General features: G+C 35.3%; 1 protein-coding gene across 2 annotated transcripts; it reads left to right on the top strand.

Annotated features, from left to right (window-relative positions):
• Positions 1 to 1,060: 1,060 nt before the first annotated feature.
• Positions 1,061 to 15,266, top strand: LOC149798532 (uncharacterized). Of its 2 annotated transcripts, XM_089957345.1 has the most exons (5): positions 1,061 to 1,435; positions 1,820 to 1,961; positions 10,980 to 11,006; positions 13,507 to 13,578; positions 13,885 to 15,266. In XM_089957345.1, exons 1-5 carry the CDS (start codon positions 1,172 to 1,174, stop codon positions 14,364 to 14,366), a joined length of 987 nt encoding a protein of 328 aa, XP_089813471.1. In that variant the 5' UTR covers positions 1,061 to 1,171; the 3' UTR covers positions 14,367 to 15,266. The 2 variants fall into 2 exon arrangements, with proteins under 2 accessions (XP_089813471.1, XP_089813472.1); XM_089957346.1 differs by lacking the exon at positions 10,980 to 11,006 and having other exon boundaries at positions 1,065 to 1,435.
• Positions 15,267 to 27,283: the final 12,017 nt, after the last annotated feature.

Consider the following 27,283-nt stretch of genomic DNA (forward strand, 5'->3'; position numbering starts at 1 on the left):
GAACCAGCCTATGTGTGGTGGAAAATTAAATAGAGAACCAGTCTATGTGTGGTGATATATTAAATGCTTTATTACAAGAATGAAGGTCGCTGATTTTCTGAAAGTTATTAACGACACAAACAAACATAATCTTTCAGCAGAACCATACGTATACGCAAACGTTACGCAGTAGTGGACTTGAGCCGAATGCCATTTAAGTTTTGTATAAAAAATGTCCATTTTTCCCTATTTATTAAAACCGTGTAAATCTAACCGGACAAAAACACCAACCGAGCTTACGTGATCAATATTTGCTATGTGTTGTATGTTGCTTCTGCTTTGTTATAACTGTTTGTTTCCTTTTGATTCTTTCCACTAGTGTCATCCATTTTCTAAAATATAAGACTCATTTCTTTACAGATGTCTGTCTGTCTGTCTGTCTGTCTCTCTCTCTCCAGTGCTAGACATCACTATAAACTGTCGCACTGTAGACATCTATTTTTTGGAAGGTCTAATAATATTCACTTTTTTTCCACCTCGATGATTAGTAGAAATGGAATGATTTGCCTGACATCAATAAAACAAAACTAAAACATTCATAGTCATACGGAAATGATCTGAAAGTTAAAGTTAAATTCATTTATTTTTAGTTTTTGGAGTTGTTGGGATTTTTGTTCCAGTCCAGAACACAGAATTTTTTTTATATACCTAGAAGTTATTAAATAAAACAAATTCAAAATATATTATGACACTCTCCGTCTCCGCTCTCATATAAATTAGAAATGAACATGTGTTACTTTCTATCATTACACGGAAATAAAAAAAAAAAACTTGATGCAAAAATAAAAATAACTTAATCACAAAAATCGGTGTTTCTACATCTGTGATGCATAATGTTTCCGGATGTAAAAAGTACACACTTTAAATTATTCATATTGTTATTGTTGAAAACAAAAGTGTGTTTCGATTATGAGTAAAGTATGTTTCCGTTTTGAGCGCAGGACCTAGCATGTATGTAGGTGAAATACTTTAGAAAGCAGCCAACATAAACATTGAAATTTTCATTTCCAGCCAATAGAGAACAGGCCCTTAAGTGTCGATTGCCACTTAACATATCTCGCTACGAAATTCCTTCAGTACTTGTTCTTGTTTTCTAAATCTTTTGTTCATTTACGTTTTTCTTATCATCTTTATGAACAACATGATAAAACAGACCGAAATTATTATGTCTAAAATTGGAATTCGCGGCGTGGTCAGCCTTATGGCGTTTGTGATGGTTGTTTGTCTGTCTGTTCTACAAATGAAAAGTCAAGCAGACTTACACGAACTTGGATTGACCGTGGCTGCAGTGAAACGGAACGAGGAGCATAATGTTGAAAAAGATCTGGATAAGGCTGGAAGAGGCAGAAAAATATATAGGGATGAGATATATGAGGAAGACATTGAGAGATTGCGGGTAAGTGATATGATGCTATAATTAGAACGATTCGTCGTCTGTCGATAATAAGATAATAGTGAAACGTTCACACACACACACACACACACACACACACACACACACACATTTATGGCGTGTAAATGAAAAGGCTGCGAAATAACCAAGCAACTTTTTGTAATAGTGCAGTGTGCTTGTGAGACTTTCTTTTAACTATCTACACAGTCAAGCCTACCAAAACAATACAGATTATTTTTCCCGTAAATCAACCATGTTATCGAAATGTCTCAAAATAAGTTGTTCTGTGGAAATTCCGAATTTAACCACTACATTTTAATGTTATAAAATTAATGTCTTGGCATGACTATTTTTCATCTCGAATCTAGATTACTTTTCATATTTCAGAAATTAACCTCTAGTCAACCCAATTTCGTCCAGACCTCAAAAAGTGAACGCCGCCGCCGTGCAGTGGATGATGTAGATCCAGCAAGAGCCAACGCATCCATGAATACAGAAGACCAACATATACATACACCAACTGGGACTGGTACAATTCTCTCCCTCTTTCTCACTGCTGTTGTCTCGCACATATGAAAAATGTCTATCTCAGTACTATTAACCCAGTTGTCCAGTCAATGTCAGTATTGCAGGCGGCGAGAGTAACTATTGTTTTGCGAATATTGCAAATTTCGCACTTCGTCATTGTTACGGATATATTTTAATAATACAGTTTTTATCTAAGTTATTTGGTTAATGATGATATTCTTTAAAGGAGATGTCACTTCGCCTGTGTAGAATTCATGTACAATACGTTGTATAATTTACAGTCATAAATAAAGGTCCAATTACTAAGTTCACATCAACAACTAATTCGGTCAATGTAGGCCATGAACGAGTTGAATGGAAATCACGAAATCATCACGTGATCATATGTATTGTTGATACGATGATTTTTTAATTTGCTGATTGGCTCGCATCGAAAATAAAGTGATGATTGTTAAGATCTTTCTCAAATGAAAACAATTTAAATACCTGGAAATATATTTTAGCAATGTCCAATTGTCGACTTGATGCGTCTATAGTTATTATAAGAAGGAATTAAATTGCCAGAGTTCATTCTACAGTTATATTTCAGTTCTGCAAGAGTTACGAGAAGATTTAGATTTTTTTATATATATTGTTCGTTGAAATTGCAGAGTGTAAAACATGTGTATAAAACAACGAGTACTTAGCTGGATTATTGTGAAACATTTAAGGACTGTGATATTTATATAATTGGAATACCGTACAACATTCAACGACTATTGCGACATTATCCTTTCAAATGACTTGCCTTGAAGTAAAAACATTTGGATATTAGAGCAGGTATTCTTCAGTATTGCTGGCACACAAGTACATTAGAGCTTTCAGTTGAAATATTTTTTAATTCTTTTCGGATTTCTGTGAATTTCATGGAACATTTAAGGAAATAATCTTGGAATTCATACCATATTATATTATAATTTTATTTCCAATTCTTTAAATAATTTAATTTTTTATTCTAGGGAATTCACTTTATATTTTGGAGTATAGAATGCTTGTTGGCTTTTACCATTTTTTGTTATGTAGTTTAAACCCCTAAGTCGTGACAGTCATCTGAAATATTACTGTGGAAACAAATTCCTTGAACGATGATTTACATCGATATTGAAAATATTGTTCTATATGACAACTCAGAATTTTGCAACCCTCTTCCCACGAGTGTGTGAATGTGAAGATATTCTGTCCAATGTTGCACATTCCTAATGCATGGTGTAAAAAGGTACGTTTGCAATCGATTCCTTTATACCTTCGAGTTGGAATTGATGTAAGGCGATAGATGAGAGCCTTTTTTTCTTACCAAAGATTAAGAACAAAATACCATCTCTCTTCTATAAGTGAGAGAGAGAGAGAGAGAGAGAGAGAGAGAGAGAGAGAGAGAGAGAACAGATTTTGTCAAATGTGTATATCTGAGACTACACCATCTAAAAGTTCGATTGGTAAATCGATTCATTGATAAATTTTGCGTCGATGTTGATGTATCAATCTGCATGACAAATCAGATTTTACCAATCATCAAGATCAACACAACAATAATCTTCTATAATGGGGTGAGGGCGATGTTTTAGCAATATTGGACATTTCGGACTTTCACCTAAAATTACAATTGGTTCCTTGAACAAAGCAGCACGGCATCCACCCAAGCAACCCTTACAACTAGGGGTGGGAGCTGAAATTATCATGAAACAGCTTTTTCATTGGGAGGGAGCCCCAGAATTACGTTTTGGGTTAGTAATGGCAGAAGTTCTTGCTATTCCGCTGCTTGAACAATTTGACATTGATATATCGTGGCACATACATTATATTCACCGTGTACCATTAGGCAAGGAACATTACTTCAGAATGATATAAACTTAAATGTGCTGCTGTGTTTTAAGATTCCCCAAAACAAGCCAAACATGCCTTGTCTTAAAAACCTACGTCATAGTATTGACTTATTTAATTTATAGTAACATACAATCAGCATTAGTGCAATCTTCACTGTTTTCAGGATTTTATCAGGGGAATAAGAAATATAATCAACAGTCAGATTTCACATTTGTGTCAAATGGAATAAGCTGGAAGAATGAAGTTAGCTTAACCAAGTGGTATCGACACTCCATTATACAGTAGTTACATATTTCTTTAATTCACTTTAAATGCGTTTTGGTTTCATAAACACGCTTCTATTCTAATGATCCTTTAAAAAATCACTTGTTTTATCACCATAATTAAAAAGACTATGACATTATGTTTTATTGTTAATAGTAGATCAGCAGGTTTTAATGTTCGCATCATTAATTTTATTAGCTTCCATAGTGAAATCTGTTTTCAATATTTGGTTAATAAATCTCCAGACCCATTAGAAAATTAATATTTTTCTCAGTGTCAGTGGAATTACGTCATTAATAATAATGAGAGAAGGTGACAAATGGTATTGGTTTATGGTGGTGTAGCCATACTTCTATTTAGATGAGACTGCTTAAGAATATTTCCACCAAAGTGTGTCAAGTAAACTACTAAGTATTCCAGTTGTTGGATATTGATGATTTCAGATTTACAGTAAACTATTTGTGACTAGATGTTTGAATTATTTGATTTGAAAAGGTAAAATAGAACTATAATAATTTGTTTGGATCCAGAATTTCATCACATACTAAAAAATACTGAGCTCATTAGATAATTGATATGACTGAATAACATTCTGTTAGTTTGGAGACCGGTATATGTCCTTATTGTTTTCTAAACATAGGTGAATTTATTTAGTCATATAAGTTGTCCCTATTGTTTCTAAATTTACTCCTATGAATTGAAAAACAAATCATGCATTTAAATTGGCGTGGTCCTTGTGACAGGGCCCCCGACCCGCTATTCATTGATTGATACCCTTTGCTTTTTTTCTAACAAACTCTTATTAGGTCAATTGGCCATTTTCTGACAGATGTAACTTTTTTTGCCTGATGCTCATTGGGCAATCCATTTGAAAAATAACAACCGAAATGCTGATATGTAGTAATAGCAAAATAAAAGTTTCAGACGGTGGGGTAGGGAAAATTGCCACCGTTGTTGCCAATCAGTAAAGACAATGCTTTTTGTTCGTTAGGCCAGTCCTTTAAAAATCTTTTCTGTTTTTGACAAGGTGTTCCATAAGTTTGTATCTTTTCCCCCTGATATTCACAAAAGGTCTGTTACTTTGGTATGCAGTGAAAAAATTGCATGATGCCTACTGATGGCGTTTTAGTTGCAAGACTTCCAGAACATTTTTACGTCTGTAGTTATGAATATTGCATATCAACATGGCAACCGAGTAACCTGTCCTGTTAGATGTGTGTTACATATCCAAAAGCTGCATGTACAATACACCAACCTGTAATACAGTATTGCCATACAGTGCAGTAAATCTTTGTAAAAATCACATATTGTTCTCGACCTCCGGAACATGAAATATTGCATACATTGATAGTTAAATGCGTATAAAATTGACAAGCGTTTAATATGCAAGCGAAATGTGAATCATTAGCCAGAAAGCGTATAATGAGCTAGCAAAATGTGAATAATGTGCCAGACCGAGGTACAACGGTTACTACCATTGTTTGAACATGGGTATGTGGATGCTCTGAGACTGTGCTAAGGGAGCTTATAACGTCATGCCATCCATCCAGAATGAACGTTCAATAAATATTGGTAGAAAATTATTAGTATATAGTGTGAGTCACATTGTGCATTTCACAATATAGTTTGAGCATCCCGTAAGCCATTTACCACGTATATAATTTAATGTGATTAATTGTATAACATAGTGTTGCAAGCTGATGTTCCTTTACGAAAATACCAATGCATTGATGATTGATTCATTATAGCTTAAATGATAGTTGCATGAAATCTGTTATACTGGTTTTATTCCCAAACATTAATGTCATTCACAATCTATTCAGCTATAAAGTGTTTTGCAATGTTTGTCATCCTTTATACCTTTCAAATCTGAAGTTATTAACTGGAAAATGTAACTGGCAACTTTCAAATGAAGTAGTACATATAACTAGAATTTGGTCTGACTTTTATATCCCTCAAGAAACTAACTACACAACATGGTATAATAACAGTTTGTTACAGATGTTCTAGTCTTGCCTCCAAATACGAACATCTCCTTTAAATGTTTTTCTTTTTGAAATCTGAAAAAGGATGATAAATAGGCAAGCGTTATCGGTAAGACGAAAGTTCTAAACTTTCATTTTGAGTTATTAATTTATAAGACAAGATGATTCACTATCAAATTGTAGCACCAGTAATGGGCATTTCAAGAGAAATGCAGTAAAAAGAATTTGTGAGACTGGACACCCGAGTCATGCTGAACAACCAAATCGCAGGGCAAGTATTCTCTGAGCATGCGTGACTTGGCTTGCATTTTCCCAGTGAAATATCATTGACGATATTATTGATTTCAAGATTGCAGACCGATATTTGTAAGTGATTATTGTAATGAACAAGCTTGTGTCCATATGTGCAAAATACATGTTGGGTGATTCGAAGAACGTCAGATTGAAATAGTGTATAGTTATCAAACTTTAACTTTGGAAAGAATGTGTCCATATGTGCAACATACTTGTTAAGAATTGGGTGTTACTTACACTTCAGACTAAAGAATAACGAATAGAGAAACTTGTACAAATTCATAATGACATTTGAAATAAGGAAATATAACATAATTGATGTTTTAAATTAAAAAAGACCCCTTTGGTGTCTTCAAAATGGAACATTGGAAAGAATACCGAATAGAGAAACTCGCACATTTTCATAATGGCATTTGAAATAGGGAAATATAACAGAATTGATGTTTTAAATTTAATAAGGCCTCCATAATACACAACGATTGTTTTTTTGTTTTTGTTTTTCAGGCATGTTAAGTTTACTCCTGAGCAAGAGAAATTTAGTTTTTACTTGTCTGGAAGGCGTGGTAGGAAAATGAAATGTTTCCTGCTCTATTCCGGTGCAAGTTAAACACTAAACACCTTTGAAAAAGTGAAAGTAAAATTATATGAAACTATATAAGAAAAACTAATGCTAAATTTTGATATTAACATGCGACAATATCAAAATGCAAGTAGAAACATTAAAGTAAGACAACAACAATCCTGTTGTAAATAAATACAGGAAAATAAAAGCGTCAAACTCAATCACTTTGTCACTAAACGTTTTTATGTATGATAAACGTCAAATGTGTCAATTAAACAGTTTTCCCTACTTGTTAAAATATTGGTAAGAGCTTCTGACTTTTAGGTTATGACATAGTTCAAACGGATGAGAATTCAATGTTTGTTTTTAGTTGGTTTATGATTAACAGTACCCGGTGACATATTGTCACGTTTGCCTGCCCGCGGTTACGTAAGTCAGGAACAAAGAACTGGGTTATCGCCATGAGTATGTCGACCCTGCACCGTGGTGGCAATTCCGGTTTGTACAAGAGCCGCTCCGTTAGGTGTCAAAACGCACATGTAGACTTTAGAAGCTTGGTGCTAGAACAAAGGACCCTTGTTGCTGTTGTAAATCTCCCCGCGTTGACAGATGGCCTGAGGCTCGTCTGTTAAGCTAGACCGACTGGGGTAGAATTGATACCAGAACTGAGGAAGGGTGGGGCCATCAATTCGAACCAGAATTTAACAGTTATTTGGGCAGGGAACGAATTAGTCATTGTGAAGCATCGTGCTGACAAGTTGTAGCAATAACTCCGGGAGCCACTCGTGATTTGGCGGGAAAAGAAACCTTGGTACATCCAAGGACAGAAAACTTCGTGAAGGTCAGTGAGTTATTTGCTCGATTGTTGCAGAAAGTTACGGCATTGTAATTGTAATTATGTGCAGTATGTATATTTACTTACTAGAATCCTTTGTTCGTAGAATTACCTTTGTATTGTTTAATTTACATGCGTACTTGAGAAATGAGCTTTGATTATGTAGATTGCTCGCTCGTCAGAATTAATATTGTAATTCGCTATTTAGTTACTTCGTGGTAAACTAGTGTATTTATTTATGTGATATTCTAGATTTTGCAATTGTTGAATTAAATTGTAACTTTGGAAATGGTTGCAGTGTGTAAATTTAAATGATATGGATATTTGAATATTTGTGTACACTTGTGGGAGTGTAATGTACAGAAATGCGTCAGATTGTTGTGATATTGTTGAGGATAATGAGATTAAGAATATATATATATATATATATATATATATATATATATATATATATATATATATATATATATATATTGATGTGACGCAATTTAGGGATTTCTGTATGATAAGTAGGATACCGCTTTATTGCAACGTTGTTTTTATAAGAACGCGAATGCGTGACCAAAGATGTAGATAGCCTTTATCTGACGATTGATTGATTGTTGATGTAGTGTGAGGCGAGATGGCCAACACAAATGCTAACGTCCTTGTGTTTTTCGTAGGAAGCTTTTGGGGACAGAACTACCGGGTAGTCAAGTCCCGAGTCTCAGAGAGGCAGGATAGAACAAGGCAGTAGGCCGAGAACAAGCCTAGTTGCTGGAGAAAGAGAGAGAGAGAGAAGGAGGAGGAGAGAAGGAGACAAAAGGGGAAGAGGATAGGAAGAATCGGAATACGGAGAACGCAGGAAGGAGGAAAGGAATTGGCGGAGTAAACACAGATGAGTAGAAACCAAGTACAGGGGAAAGCCATCTCACACTATAATCACGTGATGAAATAGGTTGTCACATGGTCGAGAGGAAAAAGATTGGTTGAGAAATTAATATCGTTTAATTTGTATTAAATTGTTATTCTTTGAAGTTCACTTTTGTCTTCCTGATAATTTAATTGTCGGTATTGCTGACTGGGGGCTCGGAGCTTTACCTCTCTCTATCGCTATTAAGAATGTTGAATGCTAAGACACCTCAATGGGAGAAAAACTTCAACAAGAGAGAGAGAGAGAGAGAGAGAGAGTGTGTGTTTGTGTCTGTGCGTGATTTAATTTCTAACGTAGCTTTAACAATGTTTCAGTCATATGGCTACGATATCTAAAGTTTGGCAGTTTATAGTGATGTCTAGCACCTGAACATGAAGTATCAAAACAAGCTGTATAACTATATAACAGAAACGTAGCGTTAAATGCAAAAACAAAATAATCCAATCGACTTGTGATATGTAGATCATTGACTTTCTTCAAGATGTTTTTTATATTGATCCAGAGGGTGTGGATGGTAGCATCCATGGGCATGGAGCGTAACGCGTGAAGATAAAATGACATTCATGTTAGAGAACATATATTGCTAAATGTAACCTGATTTCATTGACTGGTGCTATCTCATGTTCCGCAACAAACTTTCTCATTGCTTCTCTTGTTCCATTTCTTGTTTGATCTGCTCTTGTCTGGAAACTGCAATAAATAATCCTCTGGAAGATATACTTTTTGAAATAAACGGTAAGAAGTTGTTTGTACTGTAAGCATAAATCTGAACATAAAATATCAGGAAATTCGATATCTTATGTTACTTAGTAATATGAGTATTTCTTACCTATTGTTTTCTAAAAATAAGGACCATATTTTCAAACATTCCCCACCCCTTAAAGAAATATATGATGCTAACTGCATAACAACAAAAGAAAATCTCGGCAAAGGTATATTTTTTATAACAACCAAGATGATGTATAGAAAGACCACGCAATGAAAATAGCACGGGATTACAAGTTCTTGGACTATAAATCAAATGTCAGCTTGTATGTCATTTGTGTTTGACTATAAAAACAATACAGAGGTCTTGTAATATTGTATTTTTCTCTGACCCCTGCCACCCCAATTTTGTTATTTGGACGCCTATGTTGGGGCGTAGTGTTCGAGTCCACTGCCCATCGGAAAGTTGGAATTCGCCGACACCATTTGGTGTCGTCATAGGGTAGTCACCTTCTAGCTAGCGTAGCAAACTTGAATGACTTTTCATTGAGATATTCCTTAATGCAATCGATAGGAATATGATTTTCGCAAAAATCGCGAGGATAGCATTCGTCATGTCGTTAATACGCTGACAGACGAGACGGAACGACATCGTTGCTGTAATTTGACCAGGATCTCGCCATTTGCATTACGAGTCACATGACTATACACATTTCGCAGACTACATTTCAATAACTCTAGAGGTTATACAGTCACGTGATATCAACAATAAAACAATTCTAGTGTTGCTGTAGGAAATCAAATCTTTCATATAATACAACTCACATAATATTTATAGAAATATGAAAAAAAACACAGACTTCTCAAAATATTTATTCTGAAAACAACGACGGAAATATGTTGATGTTGCAGCAGCTTGAAGAAAACCCGACTCGCTAAGCAAAGAGCACGTGTCAATGCGGTAGTCACGTGATACCAACAAAAGCATCGCTGACACGTGCTCGTTACTTGTTCAAAATGTTTTTCACCAACCTGCTGTGATACCGACAGGTCTCTGGTCTTTGTTCTCAGAATAAATATGTTGAGAATTAAGTATGCATTATATTTATTTACAAACATTAGGTGACTTTTATATAATATTTCCAGATTATATGCACAGGAACTTTGGAAATTTGTTTATTGTCGATATTACGTGACTATTTGACCTCTGATGTCATTGAGATGTAGGTTGCATAGTCATGTGACTATATAGTCATGTGATTCGGAATGCAAATGGCGAGATGCTGATCAAATTTCAGCAGCGATGTACTTTCGTATAGTGGACTCTGCCTCTACACCCCAGCATAAATCAACAAATATAAAATATTTGGACTCTGCCTCTCCTCCCCAACATAAATTTACAAATATAAAAAATGGTGTGGCAAAGGTCCGAGATAACTCGGACTAGTAATAAAGTACTTGTAGATGTCACACTGTGTTTGATGTATGCATGACTGGCATGACAACGATTCCCGTAATATAGAGCAATTATTTTTCTTATTAGTGCACCATTATTTTAATAGTCTATACCTTTTTTGTCTGCATACATTATCATGTTACAGAGGGAATCCAGTGTACTGTTAACAGGGGTACGTATTGCCTACTTCAAAATAGCGAACTTCGAGAATGATTATGGGTAATTTACACATGCATAAATAGTTAGCAACAATTGGATTTAGTTAGTACTTACTAATTCACATATCTTACTGATGAGTTACAAATGTAAACACCATGTGAGATAATAAAAATTAGAATTTAGAAAATCTGTTTCGCTTCTATATGAGATCGGAGACAATAATGTTTATCAACACAATATGAACTTAAAAAGGGACATGAAGGTAATATTTGAAGAAGGACATTGAAACTTTGATAAGATGAGCCAGTTAAAATGTTGCTAATGTAAAGTTAACTGAGTATATATAAAATACGTTTGTCTAAGCTCATCTGTTTGCATTCGAATCTCTCCTGCTGGCGATGACATTTGAGTTTCTATATTAAATTTTGAAAACTAGAATGAGACTCCATTCTATAAATTAATCTCGAAATTATTATGGAAACAAATCTATTGCATTGTCACTAGGTATCAAAATTCAAAACAATGTAATTTGAAACAAAATACTGATTGTAATCCAATGATATATATATATATATATATATATATATATATATATATATATATATATATATATATATGTTAATGAAAACATCGTTTTATTTAAAATGAATGACTGGTCCATCTTATGTTGTTGACATTAATTACATACAATATTAGTACATTTTAAGTTCCATTGCAAAACAATATTTATATAACTTAGTACCATGACGATATGATCACACTTTGACATGTAGTTTTATTTAATGCTTAAATCAAGACCTTTTTTAAATGTCCACGTAAACACAAAATATCGGTGTAAAAAAAGATGTTACGAATGATACATTTTGAACGATACAGTCATAATTGGTCTTTTAATTCAATTACTCCGTCTCAATCCAAGTCCCCAGCACTGCGCTGAAAAGAAGGCCGGTGTTTGGGGTTTAGTCAGTGCTCCAGTTACAACGAAACAAATGGACCTTCTCCCCTTGACCTCAGTGCCCTTCCACCTCCTCCTCAATATTCATTTATCAAACATTTTTTTTAAACCGTCTTATATTTTATGTTTATCTCATGCATGTGCTTTAATCACACCAGAATGAGCTGTATGAAAAAAAAATCATGTACCTTTTTGAACACTGCCTTTTTCTTCAACAAAAGAATTCCCCACAGAAAGAAATTCATGGCGGAAACATGATTATTCTTTGACAAAATCCGGACTGTCATGTAGAATGTTATATCAATATCAACGTAAAATTAATGAATAAATAGACTGTAAAAGGAACGTTTAGATGCTGCAGTCGCATGTCTGCAATATCGTCACCTTTACACTACCTCCTCATGCGCGGCCCATCCCACCTCCGTCTTGATAGAAGAAAGCGGGTATTTTGGTCTTAGTTTTTTGCACATGAAGGCTGTCATCTATCGCCTTGCAACTATTTTTATATCAATAAATCCACTGGAAAAATGGAAAATTGTATATGATGCTGTCGGAATGTACAAAATTGGACCGAATATCGTCACATTCGTGGAAGAGTGTTAACATTTCGATCATAACATTTGGCAAGATATCAATACCGATGCAAACTTTATCAGACATTGTATTGCGACTAGAATAATTTAGATGACGCAATGTGAAATCTGCATTATTTGCACAAAAAAATCCTCACCCTCACCTCCTCGGTAAAGAGGGATGATACTTTCGTCGTCATCTTCAGAAAGATTAAGGCTGTCGCACATCGCCTTATATCAATTTCGACGTAAATGTTTTAACGTAATAGATTGGACAAGTAATGTTTAAGATGACGCAGTGGACAACGTGCAATATTAACAAATTACCACTGTGTGTGTCCCTTTACTTCGTTTTCGCCTACTATTAAAACTATTTGTAAAATTAATTTTATGACCGAATTGTGGTTAAGCTTAAACACAAGATAACGACTGTTATAGATCAAATAGAAAGTATCGGTAAAGTTCACATTGTGTCACTAACATACAGAATATTTAAAGAATAATTTTGGCGCAGATAGATTAATAAGATTTCTCCATATGGAACCATTCGTTTTGATCAAGTGACAACATGGCGTATAGCGGACTGCAAAGCATGGAACATATGAAACATGGAGCAGGCTACTTGTAAAATGACTTGTATCTTAAGGTCTGGGATCAGCTAGGATAAGCGTTTCATAATTTTTGTAAATTGTCTTTTATCCTAGGATCTGGGATCGGCTAGAAAGCCTCTCATAATTCTAGTAAACTGGCTTGTATACCAAGGTCTAGAATCGGCTAATGGATGCCACTCATAATTTGAATACTCGTCTTCAATCGCCATTATTTAGAAAATCTATGTCAGAAAAAGCATTAAAAAACTATTTTAAACATAACCTGAATGTGCGTATTTCAAAAAGTAATTATTGATTGCACACATTACGGTCACAAAGAGAAAGTTTCAATCAGAATTGCTTGGTGCCATCATTTATTCTCTTTAATATACACAGGTGGCGCTGTATACACGCGGTGGGGAAGAACTACCTGCCCAGATGATATCGATACAGAACTAGTTTATTCAGGTCAGTACAATATGTAATTTGATGGTAAGAATACTGGAATGTGTAGTAAATATGAATTGGGGATAATCAGCTAAGTAAAACCCAAGATTTTCACGTATCAAGCTTTTGGCTAAGATGTGATCATACTAACCTGATATCCATATTTTACACTTGAAACGCCATTAAGAGTATTAATATAATTTCTTCTTTAAAAAGATCCACCAGTCTTTGGTTACCATTATTTTCTTTATGCTTCGTGAGCTACAGTGATAATATTTAGTATATAGGATATTGAAGGCCATATTTATTGCTTTCTTTTCCATCTAGGCATCTCTGGAGGATCGTATTATGACCATACTGGCGCTGCAGTCAACACGCTTTGCCTTCCACATGAGCCAATATGGGGCACCTACATAGACGGCTTCCAGAATATGGCATTCATATATGGTGCCGAATACTACGATCACACTCTCTTCAAACTGACCAATGCCGAGGCACTCTTATATCATAACATGCCATGCGCCGTCTGCCGGAGCAGACTGAGGACTTCCACCTTTATGCTTCCAGCGAGAAATCGTTGTTTTGGTGACTGGCATGTGGAATACCACGGGTATCTGATGACGGGACATAATGCCCATAAGGCGTCCACCGATTATATATGTGTGGACCAGGCTCCAGAGGCTGATCCCTCCGGCTATCGGAATGAGGAAAGTCGTGTCCTGTACAGAGTTGAGGCCATATGTGGTTCACTACCGTGCCCAAAGTATATGCAGGGGCGAGAACTGACCTGTGCAATTTGCAGCAAATAAATATGCACATTGTCTCTTGTTTTACTCTTTTTAGAACAACAAACTAAACAAAACTGACAATATGTACTTTTCTGAATAAAGATGGAACAATGAAACTTAGATATTAAATATCTTCTCAGTCTGCTGTAAACACATGTGCTTGTATGCGTATAATCTAGTTTTTAATGTGGTTATGACGGAAATATCAATTCGACGGTTACAAGATATATCTAATTATAAGTCATAGCTTAAAATGTATCTGTTGTGCGGAAGAATGCAAACATTTTTCTCTCTGTCTCTTTGTCTTTCTGTCTCTCATATATAAAACAAAATATGCTATCATCATTACAAACTGCAACTGTCAGGCTAATCAGTCGATATAAAATGAAATTTCAGTATGAATACTACGATTTATTTTTATTTATTTAAATTTGTTTATTACAGCTTACGGGAATTTATTTTTGTTTGGCCTTGTTGAAACCACTGTAAATGACCTGGATAAAACATATCCAAAGCCCATTGTTAGTCAGTTAAATTTATTTATAGCCTTAGAAATAATTTGTCTCTTTGTTTGTTTTAGCTGCTTTTCAGGACCAATTTCACTCAAGTTCATTTTTAAAAACAGTTATTATGGGATAGTTTAATAAAATACGGTGTAATTCATTTTCTCAGCAGCTCCATAGGTAACACTTTTCCTTAAAAATCGGAATGTCATATATTCGAGCACATAACTTTATGGTTAAAAATTCCACACTTCAAAAATCAGAAAATAGATAATTGCAATTATTAAAGTTTGGGGATGACAATTCTACAGGATTTTAGAATTAAATTTGTATAAGATTAATGCATTTGTCTTTGCTTGGTCAAATCGAGTGCCAACACTAGAATATATACAAATGAATAAACGAGTTTACGTGATCAGTATTTGTTACGTGTCGTATCTTGCTTCTGTAACTTGGCAACTTACTGACGATATTTTTTTTTCGTGTGGTGTTTTCATACATTTGATCCATTTTCTCAAATGTTTGACTGATTTTATAAAAGACAGTGGGTTCTCTCTCTCTCTCTCTCTCTCTCTCTCTCTGCTTCAGGTACGTTAATGCAAATTGTCGAGGAAACATTTACCTTTGATAGTGGATAAACAATTAACTTAGAATTTTATTACCACATAAAGGTGTTTCTCGAATGGGGTGAAAAGTTGGAACCTAAAGGGAAACGTTTGTTGCCCATGGAAAATGTTATCAATTTATGATATCAGTGTACGCTAAAATTGAAATTAATTATAAACTATCTTCAAAACGGTAATTGCGTAACAACTATCTGTTGGAGGTTTCAAGTAGCTACACTGTTGACTATGCATAACTACTATAACAGTAAATTTGATTTTAGGTCACAGACAACTTATTAATTTACTATTTACAGAACCAGCCTATATGTGGTGGTATCTTAAATACAGACCCAGCCATTGTGTAGTGGTATACAAAACCAGTCTATGTGTGGAGGTTTATTAAATACAGAATCAGCCTCTGTGTGGTTATGTAAATGCAGAACCGGGCTATGTGTGATGGTATAATAAATACAAAACCAGTCAATGTGTGGTTGTATATTAAATAAAGAACCAGGCTATGTGTGGTGGCATATTAAATACAGAACCAGACTATATGTGTGTGGTATATTAAATGTAGAACCAGCCAATGTGTGGTATAATAATTACTACAGAACCAGTCAATGTGTGGTGATACATTAAATGCTTTATTACAAAAATGTTGTTGTTGTTGTTGTTGTAGGGTTTAACGCCGTTATTAACGACAAAAACAAACGTAATCGTTCAGCAGAATACGCAAACATTACGCAGTAGTGGACTTGATCCGAACGCCATTTAAGTTTTGTATAAAATGTTTGCATTTTCCCCTATTTATTCAAACCGTGTAAATATATCCAGACAAAAAAAAAGAGGCTACGTGATCAGTATTTGTTATGTGTTGCATGTTGCTTCTGCACCTTTTTTGTAATAACTGTTTGATTCCTTTGGATTTTTTCCACTAGTTTCATCCATTTTCTAAAATATAAGACTAATTTCTTTAAAGCTAAAGCTAGCTCTCTCTCTCTCTCTCTCTCTCTCTCTCTCTCTCTCAGGTACAATAATGCCATTGGTTGATGAAACATCATTCTTTGTTAGCAGCTAAACTATTTAACTTGGGATGTCATTAACAATGAAAGAGACCGCTTGGTATTGGAAACGTGGTGAATAGTAAAATGTTTGAAGAAGTATAAGCAGATTCAAACATTTAAGTCCATGTTATACGTAAGTTATTGTATGTGCACAACATTCACATAAACGTTTACCAGATATTGTTCTAGGAAGGAGAAAAGACAAATGAAATGGAAAATGGATCCTATGTATGCGCATTCAATGAGACTAAGTAATGTTTGGAGAAACATAATATTTTTGAATATTTTATATCGTCTAGATAACTGTAACTCCTTTTGCATAAATCAAGACGTTTCAGAGGGAAACTTTTATTTTTGTATGAATGATGTTATCAATTTATCATTATATCATTATATCATGTCCCAAAACTGAAACAAATTACTGGATATCTTGTAAACGGCAATTGTGAAAAAACTTGCTTCAGAAGGTTCCAAGTAAATGCACTGGTGAGCATGGATAATTATTATGGAATTAAATTTGAATCTAGGTCACAGGCAAATAATTATTATGTGAACAACGAAAAAAACTAATCCATAATGGTGTATGAAAAACCGTATAGGTCGTTTTCATCGTACTGGTAAACCTGTGTGCAAACTATGAGATCTTATAGCAGCAATTGCGAGGCGGTTGGTCTATTAAGGGAGCCTGTCAACATATAATTTGCATTATTTTAAAAATTTCTTACTGGATAGATCGTTCATAGGATGTAAACGTGATATGCCGGTCTTACCACAAGTGTATGGCAATATAGCCTAACATTAAATTTATGATATACGGGGATTGAATTAGTTATTTGGGCACATATGGAAATATCGAATGCGTATCGATCTATGTTGCAAATTATATTCGGAATGAGCACATATGTGGTAATATTACCTATATCAAATATAGACCAATATTATATCTGTGTAATATTACCACACGATGGTTTTCGCACTTTTTGCTACTTATTTTAAGAGCGCAGAGTTTTAACACTCGCAGAAATATATTATCGAATTCTTCTTTTCATGATAACAGCAAAAAAAAAAAAACCCCAAAAAACCCCAAAAAACCCCACAAACAAAACAACTAAAAACGTAAATAAACAAAAGCATTAAACATGCCAGCAGTATTAAAACAATTTAAAGGTTCATGCACTTTTTCATATGAAGATGATGGGTATATGTACTTTATATAAATATAAATACAGTTTCTAAGGTAACCAAAGTGCACAAATTATATCAGACTGCAGCATAGTGAACTTCGAATGTGATGTAATATTTTGAATGATTCTACTAAGTAGCCCCTCAAGATCCTAACAAATAACAAATGCTGACGATCCTGTTTTTTATATTCACTCAACATATGTTGCAGGCTGCTGCCTACACGTGTTTTCTTAAATCAAGTGCTGCAAAATATTTCAGTACTAACGTATTGGTTTGCTTATGTTTAGTGCCAAAGTGTTGTCATCGGTTTTCTTGCAACTGCAAATAAGATTGTTTCATCAAGAAAAAAGTTTAAAATAGACCATCAGGCTAGGACAGGTTGCATGAAAATAAATTTCCCTTTTGTAAGGGGCTTCCGTCCAAAGTCCTTGACTAAAAGAGGTGAAACTGGAACGATTTTCTGTTGAAGACGCTTGCTCCTGTCATACCGTGGTGAAAGGTTGTCTTGGTTGTTTGAGGCGCTGTTGTGGAACATCCATGTTGCGTGCACACCTTTCTAGTTCGGATCTACTGAAGACATTTAAAAGACTTTCTGTTGCAGCTCCTTGTGAGTTACTATGGTATAGCCATGTAATAGGACGATCTCTGGGCAACTAACATGGAGAGGTATCATTATGTAATAGAACCGTCTCTGGGTAATTAACAGAAAGATATGAATTTATAAGACAGTTCTCTCTCAGTCGTACTTTTCGTTGTTCAGGAGCACACTTGGTAGCCATCTTCATAATGTATAAAGCAGTCATTTACTTTCATCAACGTTAGGAATGTATGCCAGGGGCAGTAACTATCTGTAGAAAAAGTTTGATGTATGTCCGGTCTCCTGCAGCACAGAACGTCTCTTTTAAGCAATTGTCAATTGAAAAAGGAACTAAGCATATGTTTGACAAGTTGTGTGTAAGGTTGGTCACGTGATATTGTTCCATAAAACATGTCTTTATTAATTCAAGCAAATACTTCAGTAGATCTAAACTCAATCAGTATATCACCTTATGAGCATTGTTCTTTTTTTTAATAATTCAGCATTAGGATAACTTATGACATTACTAGCCCAAAACGGACACACTCTGTATATTTATTACTTTTATTGCATTTGTTTCTGCGAATTGTTTTTCATCAGAGTTAAGAATGTTTGTCGGCAACGGAAACCGTGTTAAACAATGTCTTACATGCAAATGATACATCTGAGCAAAACAAAATTCCGATACTGTAGTGGAAGCTTAAAGCACGATACATATTTAGATGTCTCCAATATTAATATCCCACCCGACGTCATACTGGATAACTTATGTATTTCAAATAAGTACACAACTTATACCTCTGTTTCTATCTCAGATTCATCTTGAAATACCTGATTAGTGAAAAGCTCGTGGTTCCTCATTGTTCTGGTCGTCTATAGAACGGCATGCCTTGTCGTTCCTCAAGACTCTGAAGGCGGAAGCATGCTAATATTGTTTAGAAGGAATAGTACAGGAAGTAGTTTCTATAATCAACGTGCCCAAGCATAGACGACGTTTCATACAGTTGAAGAAATCGAATCAATGTGTGAGCAGCAGAGGGTGAACCCACCTCAAAAGGAGGCCCATTTTGGTAAACTAAGGCTTTTACGAAAGCAAAAAAAATTACGCCGATAACGTGAAACCGAAGCCTCTATCTTTCCGAGAGTTTCTCTTCACCGGGTTAGCTTTCTTTGTTACTTTTTTTGTAATCGTCGTTTTCGATCAAAATGCACGACGTTTTCTGCGCTGACGCCTCATTGAGGTCGCACCCTCTCTGCTGTTATTAACCAAATTTTTGTTATCAAGGTCCATATGATATCATGATCGGGGGTCATGTAAGTTTATTGTTATAAATCCATGCGGGGATAACTGAGCCTGACTAAATAAATTTCTAAACTTAATTATGTCCATATCAACGCTACACCAAATCTGATGAATATTTCGTAGCGTGTGCGTATCAACTCCGCGCGAGAATATTCTAGCTGGATTTGATTATTTATCCATCATCACATCATCATATACAACTAAATTATTAATAAATCCATCAAGGTCGTCTACGGATGGCGTTTCATCAATATCGGTGATAAAATTAATAATGCCATCACCGTTCTCATCCAACAAGTCTGCATTTTCATTAAACTCTTTAAGTTCATCGTAGCATCGATGATCATCTACAGATGGAGCTACTAGATTCAACTTATCCCATTTGAGCCATCTCATTATCAAATTAAGCAGCAAATGTGTTTTATCAAACCTGGATGGTCCAATTATTATAATTCGGATAGAATTTCGTAGTGCTGCATGATGTTTGACTGGCTCTAGCCTTCGTGTCACTGAGAAATCAATTACATCCATGTTGTAGAAATATAATAAATAATATAGGTCTATATTGTGTGAAATGCAGGTCTCGTACCCCCACAAGTTGACTAACAACTATTACAACAAAAAAATAACATATCAGATGTTACAGGTAAGTGTGAACGATGTGGTACAAAGAAATTTAAATTTATCCCTAATCCAAACAGTCTTAAAAAAATAAAGGAGGTGATATTGCCGCTTCGTTAACAAAGTTACCAAGAACTCCGTGGGCCAAATATCCAGGAGAAAAATATCTTCCAGGTTATAACTACTGCGGTCCTGCTACCATACTTGATATCAGATTTGATAACCAAAATCAAACAAGACCTGGAGAGTATCCAGTAAATGATATTGATAAAGCATATCACGCTCATAATGTAGCTTATAAAAGTAAAAACCTAAAATATGGACATATTGCAGACGTAAAACTAATCCATTCATTAAATTCCTTATAAAATAAATCTTTCCGAGAATCATTAGCTAATTGGTTGGTAAGATCTGCGATGAAAGGTAAACTAGAATTAGGAGCCGGTAACTGATCATCCGATTATTATAATGGAATCTATTTATTATAGCCCAAGATGATACTAGAAAGGTAGAACAGCGATTAGTAAACTCGCGAAGCAACAAAAGTTACACATGTTGCTACTGAAAAATGGTTAGCACGACAGGCAATATGCAAAATTATCTACCACCACCTGAAAAAATTCAGCATGCACATTTTAATGTCAGTGTTCCAAATGAAGTTCATCAAGCAGATATTCTATTTTTACCAAACGATACCATCAAAATTAGAAGACGTCAAATAACATGCAAATACGTGTTAACCATCGTTGACGTTGCAAGTAGGTACAAAGAATCAGAGCCACTATCAACAAAGACAGGAACTGAAGTAGTTTCTGCGTTTGAACGAATTTTTCAACGAGGACCCTTACAATGGCCACAGCTGCTACAAGTTTATCCTGGCAAGGAATTTCTTGGTGCAGAATCATCGTTGATGAAGCAACACAGTGTTCTAATACACGGAGGACACACTGCAATTCATCGTGATCAGGCAATTGTTGAACGATTTAATCGAACTTTTGCTGAGTGGTTATTTGGATATCAATATGCAAAGGAAATAATTAAAGTTAAGAGATCTCGCGAATGGGTTGCAAGATTACCAAGTGTGATAACTGCATTAAATAATGAAATTACTCAAACAACTGCGTTGAAACCAATTAATGCAATTACAAAAAAACATATACCCTTACAACGACATGATTGTTCAAAACAACCAATATTGGGTTTTGTTATTGTAAGATATTTATATGAGCCCGGTGAATTTGAAGGTGGTCAAAGAAAGAGCAACCGATCCTATCTGGAGTATTACAACGCATACAATTTCTAGCGTGGTAAGATCCACGGATAGACCCGCAATCTACAGATCAGATTCAACTGCTTCTCATTGCGAGCATTGAGGATCTTAAATAAGTAAACTGAGGCGACTCACCATCAATATAACCAACAATTGTACCTAATCGTGTTCCGTGAGACAAGTAAGCGTTTTCTCGATTTACAAATATATTTCTCTTCGTTGCATCAGCAATTATAAAACTGAGTTCAACATCGTCTATAATTAATCTTGTATAATGTCGTTTATGATCATATGCTCAGCTTTGAGTAAATTTACCGATTATTCTTCTACCGAGATCTTTTGCGGCTTTATTTTCATCATCAGAATAATTCTCCTGTGGTGGTTACCAAACTTCTTTCTGAGAACGGTGTGATATAATTGCTTCACTTACAATCAACGATATCCGTATTTTTGCATCGAGCATATATCGTATTAAAATTATTGGTGCCCAACGTTTTTCTGAAAAGTGTCTACCAAACCAAACATAACAGATCGGATTAAGACCTTCAGCAAACTGCAATGACTCGATAAGGGCGAATCCAGTTAGATCAAAATCGGGTGGGGGTCCATTTATTGATGCTATAGTCATCTCGTGTGTGGGGTGTCCACATCTTTTAAAATATACAGACCACTCTCCCTTCCCAAGAAAATTTCCCGGATAACACGCGACCGAGATAACGTCGTTGTGGTCATACTTAGTATTCCACAATCCACCGTGTCCGTATTCACAGCAGCTTAGCTGTACGTCTTCAAGGAATTCAAATCGTGTTGGCTTCCACGAATTGTTCTCTCTTGCAAAGTGAGCATAAGCTGACGGAACGGTGAAACAATTATTTAGTAATTGTTCAGTATTCTGCGATGAAAATTTCTGCGCAAGATTTTTCATTTCTTCCTGGAGAGATTCTTTACGATATATTTCGCCGTTAGGTCGTACAAATTAAACATATATTTCATTATCAGAATTTTGAAATAACCAGACTGATACAGGATCGCTTTTACTTATTTCGTGAATACAATCAAACATATTTCCCTCAGAGTATTTCTCGGGGGGGGGGGTAAAATCTTACGTTCGATCACGTGGAAATATTAAAACTGCGCTAGTCCACGCCTGCACATTATGATCAACGATATTTATTTGAGCTTCCTCATTATGTATAATGTTTCGAATAGTGTAAAATCTTATCTATTATCGTTTTTACTATTATTTGGAATTTTAGTGTTTTTTCTAACTTAGCGACATCATTTATGGTTGCTCCGGTATCCTTGACTAATTGAGCCCACTTGTTTATATTTTTACGTCGCTGATCCCTTAACAGATTTCCACGTATCGCGTTTATAAAATGTTCGATCAGTCGTTCGGCTACACAATTTAGTCTTGACAATGTCATCGGTGCAAGATCATTGACATTGGGTTTATCATTAACGAATAAATTCTATAAATAACCGCTGTAATATGGTTTATCAATACCAGTCAACATTCCTGGCTTGGAATTTTTAATTAATACTACGGTTTTTCCATTAACAAGCACAGGGTAACGTTTGTCAAGGATATTCCACCCAGCGGAATCACTGGGATTGTCTGTTTCTGAAAACACAATAAACTTTATTCTGAAAAAATATATTTGATCTTTGAGATAGTTAATAATCATTTCCGCCCGCTCATCGTTCATTGTAGCATCAATGACTTTATCATAAAGTATGGCTTTGTCTGTTGACCACACATGAGATGCCCCATCATCAAAAATTCTCTTTTAGCATCCCGAATACTGTTAATCAGAGTTCTCGTTGGTTAAACCAGAGCTTGCCTCCGCAAGTTGGGTTTTCTTCTGTCAAGATAGAATCTGGATTCAAGAAACGAAGTTGTTTTCCAATTTTCGATTGTGGATAATCTCTCAAACTGTTCCATATTACATTTTAAATAAGTATTTAAATTAAAAATATTATATATACATTGACTCAAATAAAGAAACAATATAAGTGGCTGAGGACAGGGTCTGCAACTCCTTGTTACAAATCTTGTGTAAATGAATTCTGCGGACAACATTCACAAAGCGTACGGAGAGAGAGAGTCTAGGTCCAAAACCGTGCTTACAGTGTGGTGTGGAGTTAGAGGGAAATCGCAGTTGTGTGTGTGCAATGTGGTGGTAAAAATATAGAGAACTAAAACTTGATTATGATAAAAAGAAATAACAGCCTTGACAGAGTCAAACACTCTGCCCTTGATAAAAAGCTGCACGATAAGTTTATAAGAAACCCTGAAGACTATATAGCAAGATTTGTAAAGACTAATTATTATTAATAAAATGGAGCCAAAAGAATTTGTCAGACATCCTATCATCAAGAATTATGAAGCATCTCGTGATGGTGTCATCAGACACTGTCAGCTGAAAAAACCAGTTGGTACTGTTGATAATACTCGTTATTTTAGATTTACTGTTGGGGAGAAGCGTTATCTCTCTCATAAATTTAGATACGAATGTTTATGTGGGGTGCTTAAAGACGGTCTTGTGATCGATTATATTGGGGAACAAAAGGTCAATAACTCTTTGGATAACCTGCAAGCTAACATACAGCGCGAGAATTGCAAGTTCGGTGGTGCTGGAAAGTATAAAAGGATTCCAAGAGTCGTTAAATCTGTAAATACTGCGACTGGTGAAGAAATAATATTTCAATCAATAAATGCAGCTGGCAAGTATTTCGGTATTTGCGCACCATCAGCACAACGTGTTGCAAATAAAGTATACAAAAAAGCATATTCTAAATGGTACAAACAAAAAATTTGCTTGAGTATCTCCCGTTTGTGTGGGATGCAGAAAACAAAGAGAGATAACTCTGCCGCGGATGTGTAACGCCCTTAATTGAGTTATCGTTGTCCTTCACAGAGTCAACCAGATAGATTTCAGAATAGTATTGACTCGTAAAAAAATACATATATTTTTTGGTGGTTAATTCTCTCTCCAAGAGTCACCCTCCAATGAGTTCCACTTGGGGGTCAGGTATTCCTAAAAGTCACAACTAACGGATGGAAAAACGATGTATTCAGTGCAACACCTATTACTGTAATGTTAACTGGACAGGAAGAAATTGAGCACGTAAGTAAATTACTGTGGCCTTAGTAGAACCGTCTATTACAACAATCTAGCATGTGTGCATTATATTTCAAGGAAGTACAAACAACGTTATCTACTTCAAGCGCAGACAGTTGTCTCTATTGTTTTTATAACATTATTTCCCCTGATTGTCAGTAAAGGTAGGTGCAATCTTTAATTAAGGATAAATTATTTTTTTCTTCTTCAGAAGCAATATTCTTGTTTTACTAAATCCGTCCGGTTTCCTGGTTCATCTGTATTTTTTCTGCTATTATAATTAAGAAAACATAAAAATAATAACAGCAAATAAACCATGCCCATCGCGTGAGCTATTTTCCAAGTTCCAAGTATTGGTTACCTTAAATACTATACGACCCGTTCTATCATTGGGGGTCCTCCCTGAAATGTTCGATCTTCAATAGACAAACACACCTCTCACCATGTCACCACGTGTTGGGTGATCCGTTTGCACTCTCCCGAGGTTGATTATGGGGGCTGTTGTGGAAAACTCTGTTGAATTTAGAGAATGGCTCCCGTGCATGTTGTGCCGTCCTTAGAATTAAGTAAGATATTATTTATGTACTGTGTCATCCTTAAAATTAAAATTGTATATACTGTAAATACTATATGTACTGTGCCGTCCTCCTTAGAGATCTAAGGAATTAAGGTTTACTGTAATGTAAATGTAATGTAAATATTCCTCCTGGACTTGCTAGGATGTCATACGGCAATCTAGGAATTCATATGGGTAGTTGTGCCAGTCTCCTTAGAGATCTAAAGGATTAAGGTTTACTGTAAATATATCCCCTGAGCGTGCAAGACTGTCAAATGGCAATCTAGGGTTCACATGGGGTTTTGCTGTCCTTAGAATTAAGTTAGATAAGATTTATGTATTGTGCCGTCCTCTACTAAACACGCCCTCCTGAGCCAAACTGGCTCTTAGTGCATTTCGTATGTCATGTAATATTTTTAATGATTCTATTAACTAGCACCTCAAGATCCTAATGAATAACAAATGCTGACGATCCTGTTTTTTTTTAAAATCATGCAACCCATGTTGCAAGCTGCGGCCTACACGCGTTTCATCGGATTCAGTGCTGTAAAATATTTTTGAGATAACGTATCGATTTGTTTTGTTTAGCGACAAAGTGTTGTCATCGGTTTTTCTCGCAAGTGCAACAGGATTACTTTATTACGAAAAAAGTTTTAAAATAGTCCATCAGACTAAGACAGACTGCAGTAAAGAAATTTCCCTTTTGTTAGTATCAGTAAATGGGTCTCTGTCCACAGTCGTTGTTTAAGATAGCCGAAACTGTAACGATTTCATTATGAAGACGCTTACACCTGTAAAGAATACGATGTACCAAGCTTAGACTGTTATTAAACATTAATCGTTCTTAATGTATTTGAAGGTAAAACTAAGTAATTGATGGCCTTACATAATAAAATTCACTACATATAGAATACATAAATCTTATTCCTCACGGAACGGCAAACGTGAGTAAATGACGGATGCCACATTCAGCTCAAACGGATGAAGGCTGACGATTGCAGACAGCAATGTCTCAGTTACGGGGAGCAGCAGGGAGGGCGAACCAACCTTTTTTGTAGGAGCGTCCAAATGTCGAAAATAAGCCTTCCTGCAACTGATCGAAAAATAAAAAGCGTCGGCAGATTTATAAAAGCGTCTACATTTTTACTGAGAAAATCTCTCCGGAATGTTTCCAATTAATATTACTCCATTGTCGTTGGTGATTTTTTCTAGTTTATTATGCACGTTGTTTACGCAATTACGTCTTAATTGAGGTCGCACCCTCCCTGATTCTATTCATCCAAATATTTTATCGAGAACTACACGAGATCGGGATCTAGGATCATATAAATTTATTGTTATAAATCCATGCGGAGTAGCTTGCGCTCGTGAAAGGAAATTTCTAAATTTAATTATATCCTTATCTCCGCTACACCAAGTTTGATGAATATTGCGTAACGTATGTGTGTCTACGCCATTAAACACAACTAAAACATTACAGTTATCCCTGATTACTTTCAGAATCTGTACGTATCGCTGAGTAACATATATCACATCAGTGTTTTTATGTCTTCCTCGAGAAAATATTCTAGCTGGATTGATTGTTTGTCCAGCATCACATCATCGTATACAACTAAATTATTAATAAATCCGTTTATGGAATCTACGGACGGTGCTTCATCAATATCTGTTATGAACTCGATAACATCGTTATCTTCGTCCAGTAATCGTGCGTTTTCATTAAAATCTTTAAGCACATCATAACATCGTTGATCATCTATAGACGGGGCTACTAAATGCAACTTATCCCATTTCAACCATTATCAGATTAAGTAATAACTGTGTCTTACCCGATCGTTTATTTTTTTTATCAGATTGTTTATAACCAGCTATTTTTTTTCTTATTATATCATTGCCAATATCATCACTAATCACTGACTCGTCCAAGGCAATCCTCCGCAACTGAGATATTCTTGTGACTCGAGACACTGCGAGATAAACTAAGTTTGACCACTCGATACGATCATCTATTATCCAAACAACTGTATCAGAAATAGTTAATCCCTGAGATGAGTGAATCGTCATTGCATATCCTAGTGTCCACGGAGATTTGTTCAACGATAATGCATCTTCAACAGCGTTGATATCAA

This window comes from Sinohyriopsis cumingii, chromosome 5 (assembly GCF_028554795.1).
Source record: "Sinohyriopsis cumingii isolate HCF-2022 chromosome 5, ASM2855479v2, whole genome shotgun sequence".
NCBI lineage: Eukaryota > Metazoa > Mollusca > Bivalvia > Unionida > Unionidae > Sinohyriopsis > Sinohyriopsis cumingii.

Bases quoted from the DNA above. Each gene is read 5' to 3' on its own strand.
- LOC149798532 (XM_089957345.1), top strand. From the start codon at position 1,172: ATGAACAACATGATAAAACAGACCGAAATTATTATGTCTAAAATTGGA. The intron at 1,436-1,819 runs GTAAGTGATATG...TTCATATTTCAG, and splicing joins AAGACATTGAGAGATTGCGG to AAATTAACCTCTAGTCAACC. The intron at 1,962-10,979 runs GTACAATTCTCT...ATCATGTTACAG, and splicing joins ACATACACCAACTGGGACTG to AGGGAATCCAGTGTACTGTT.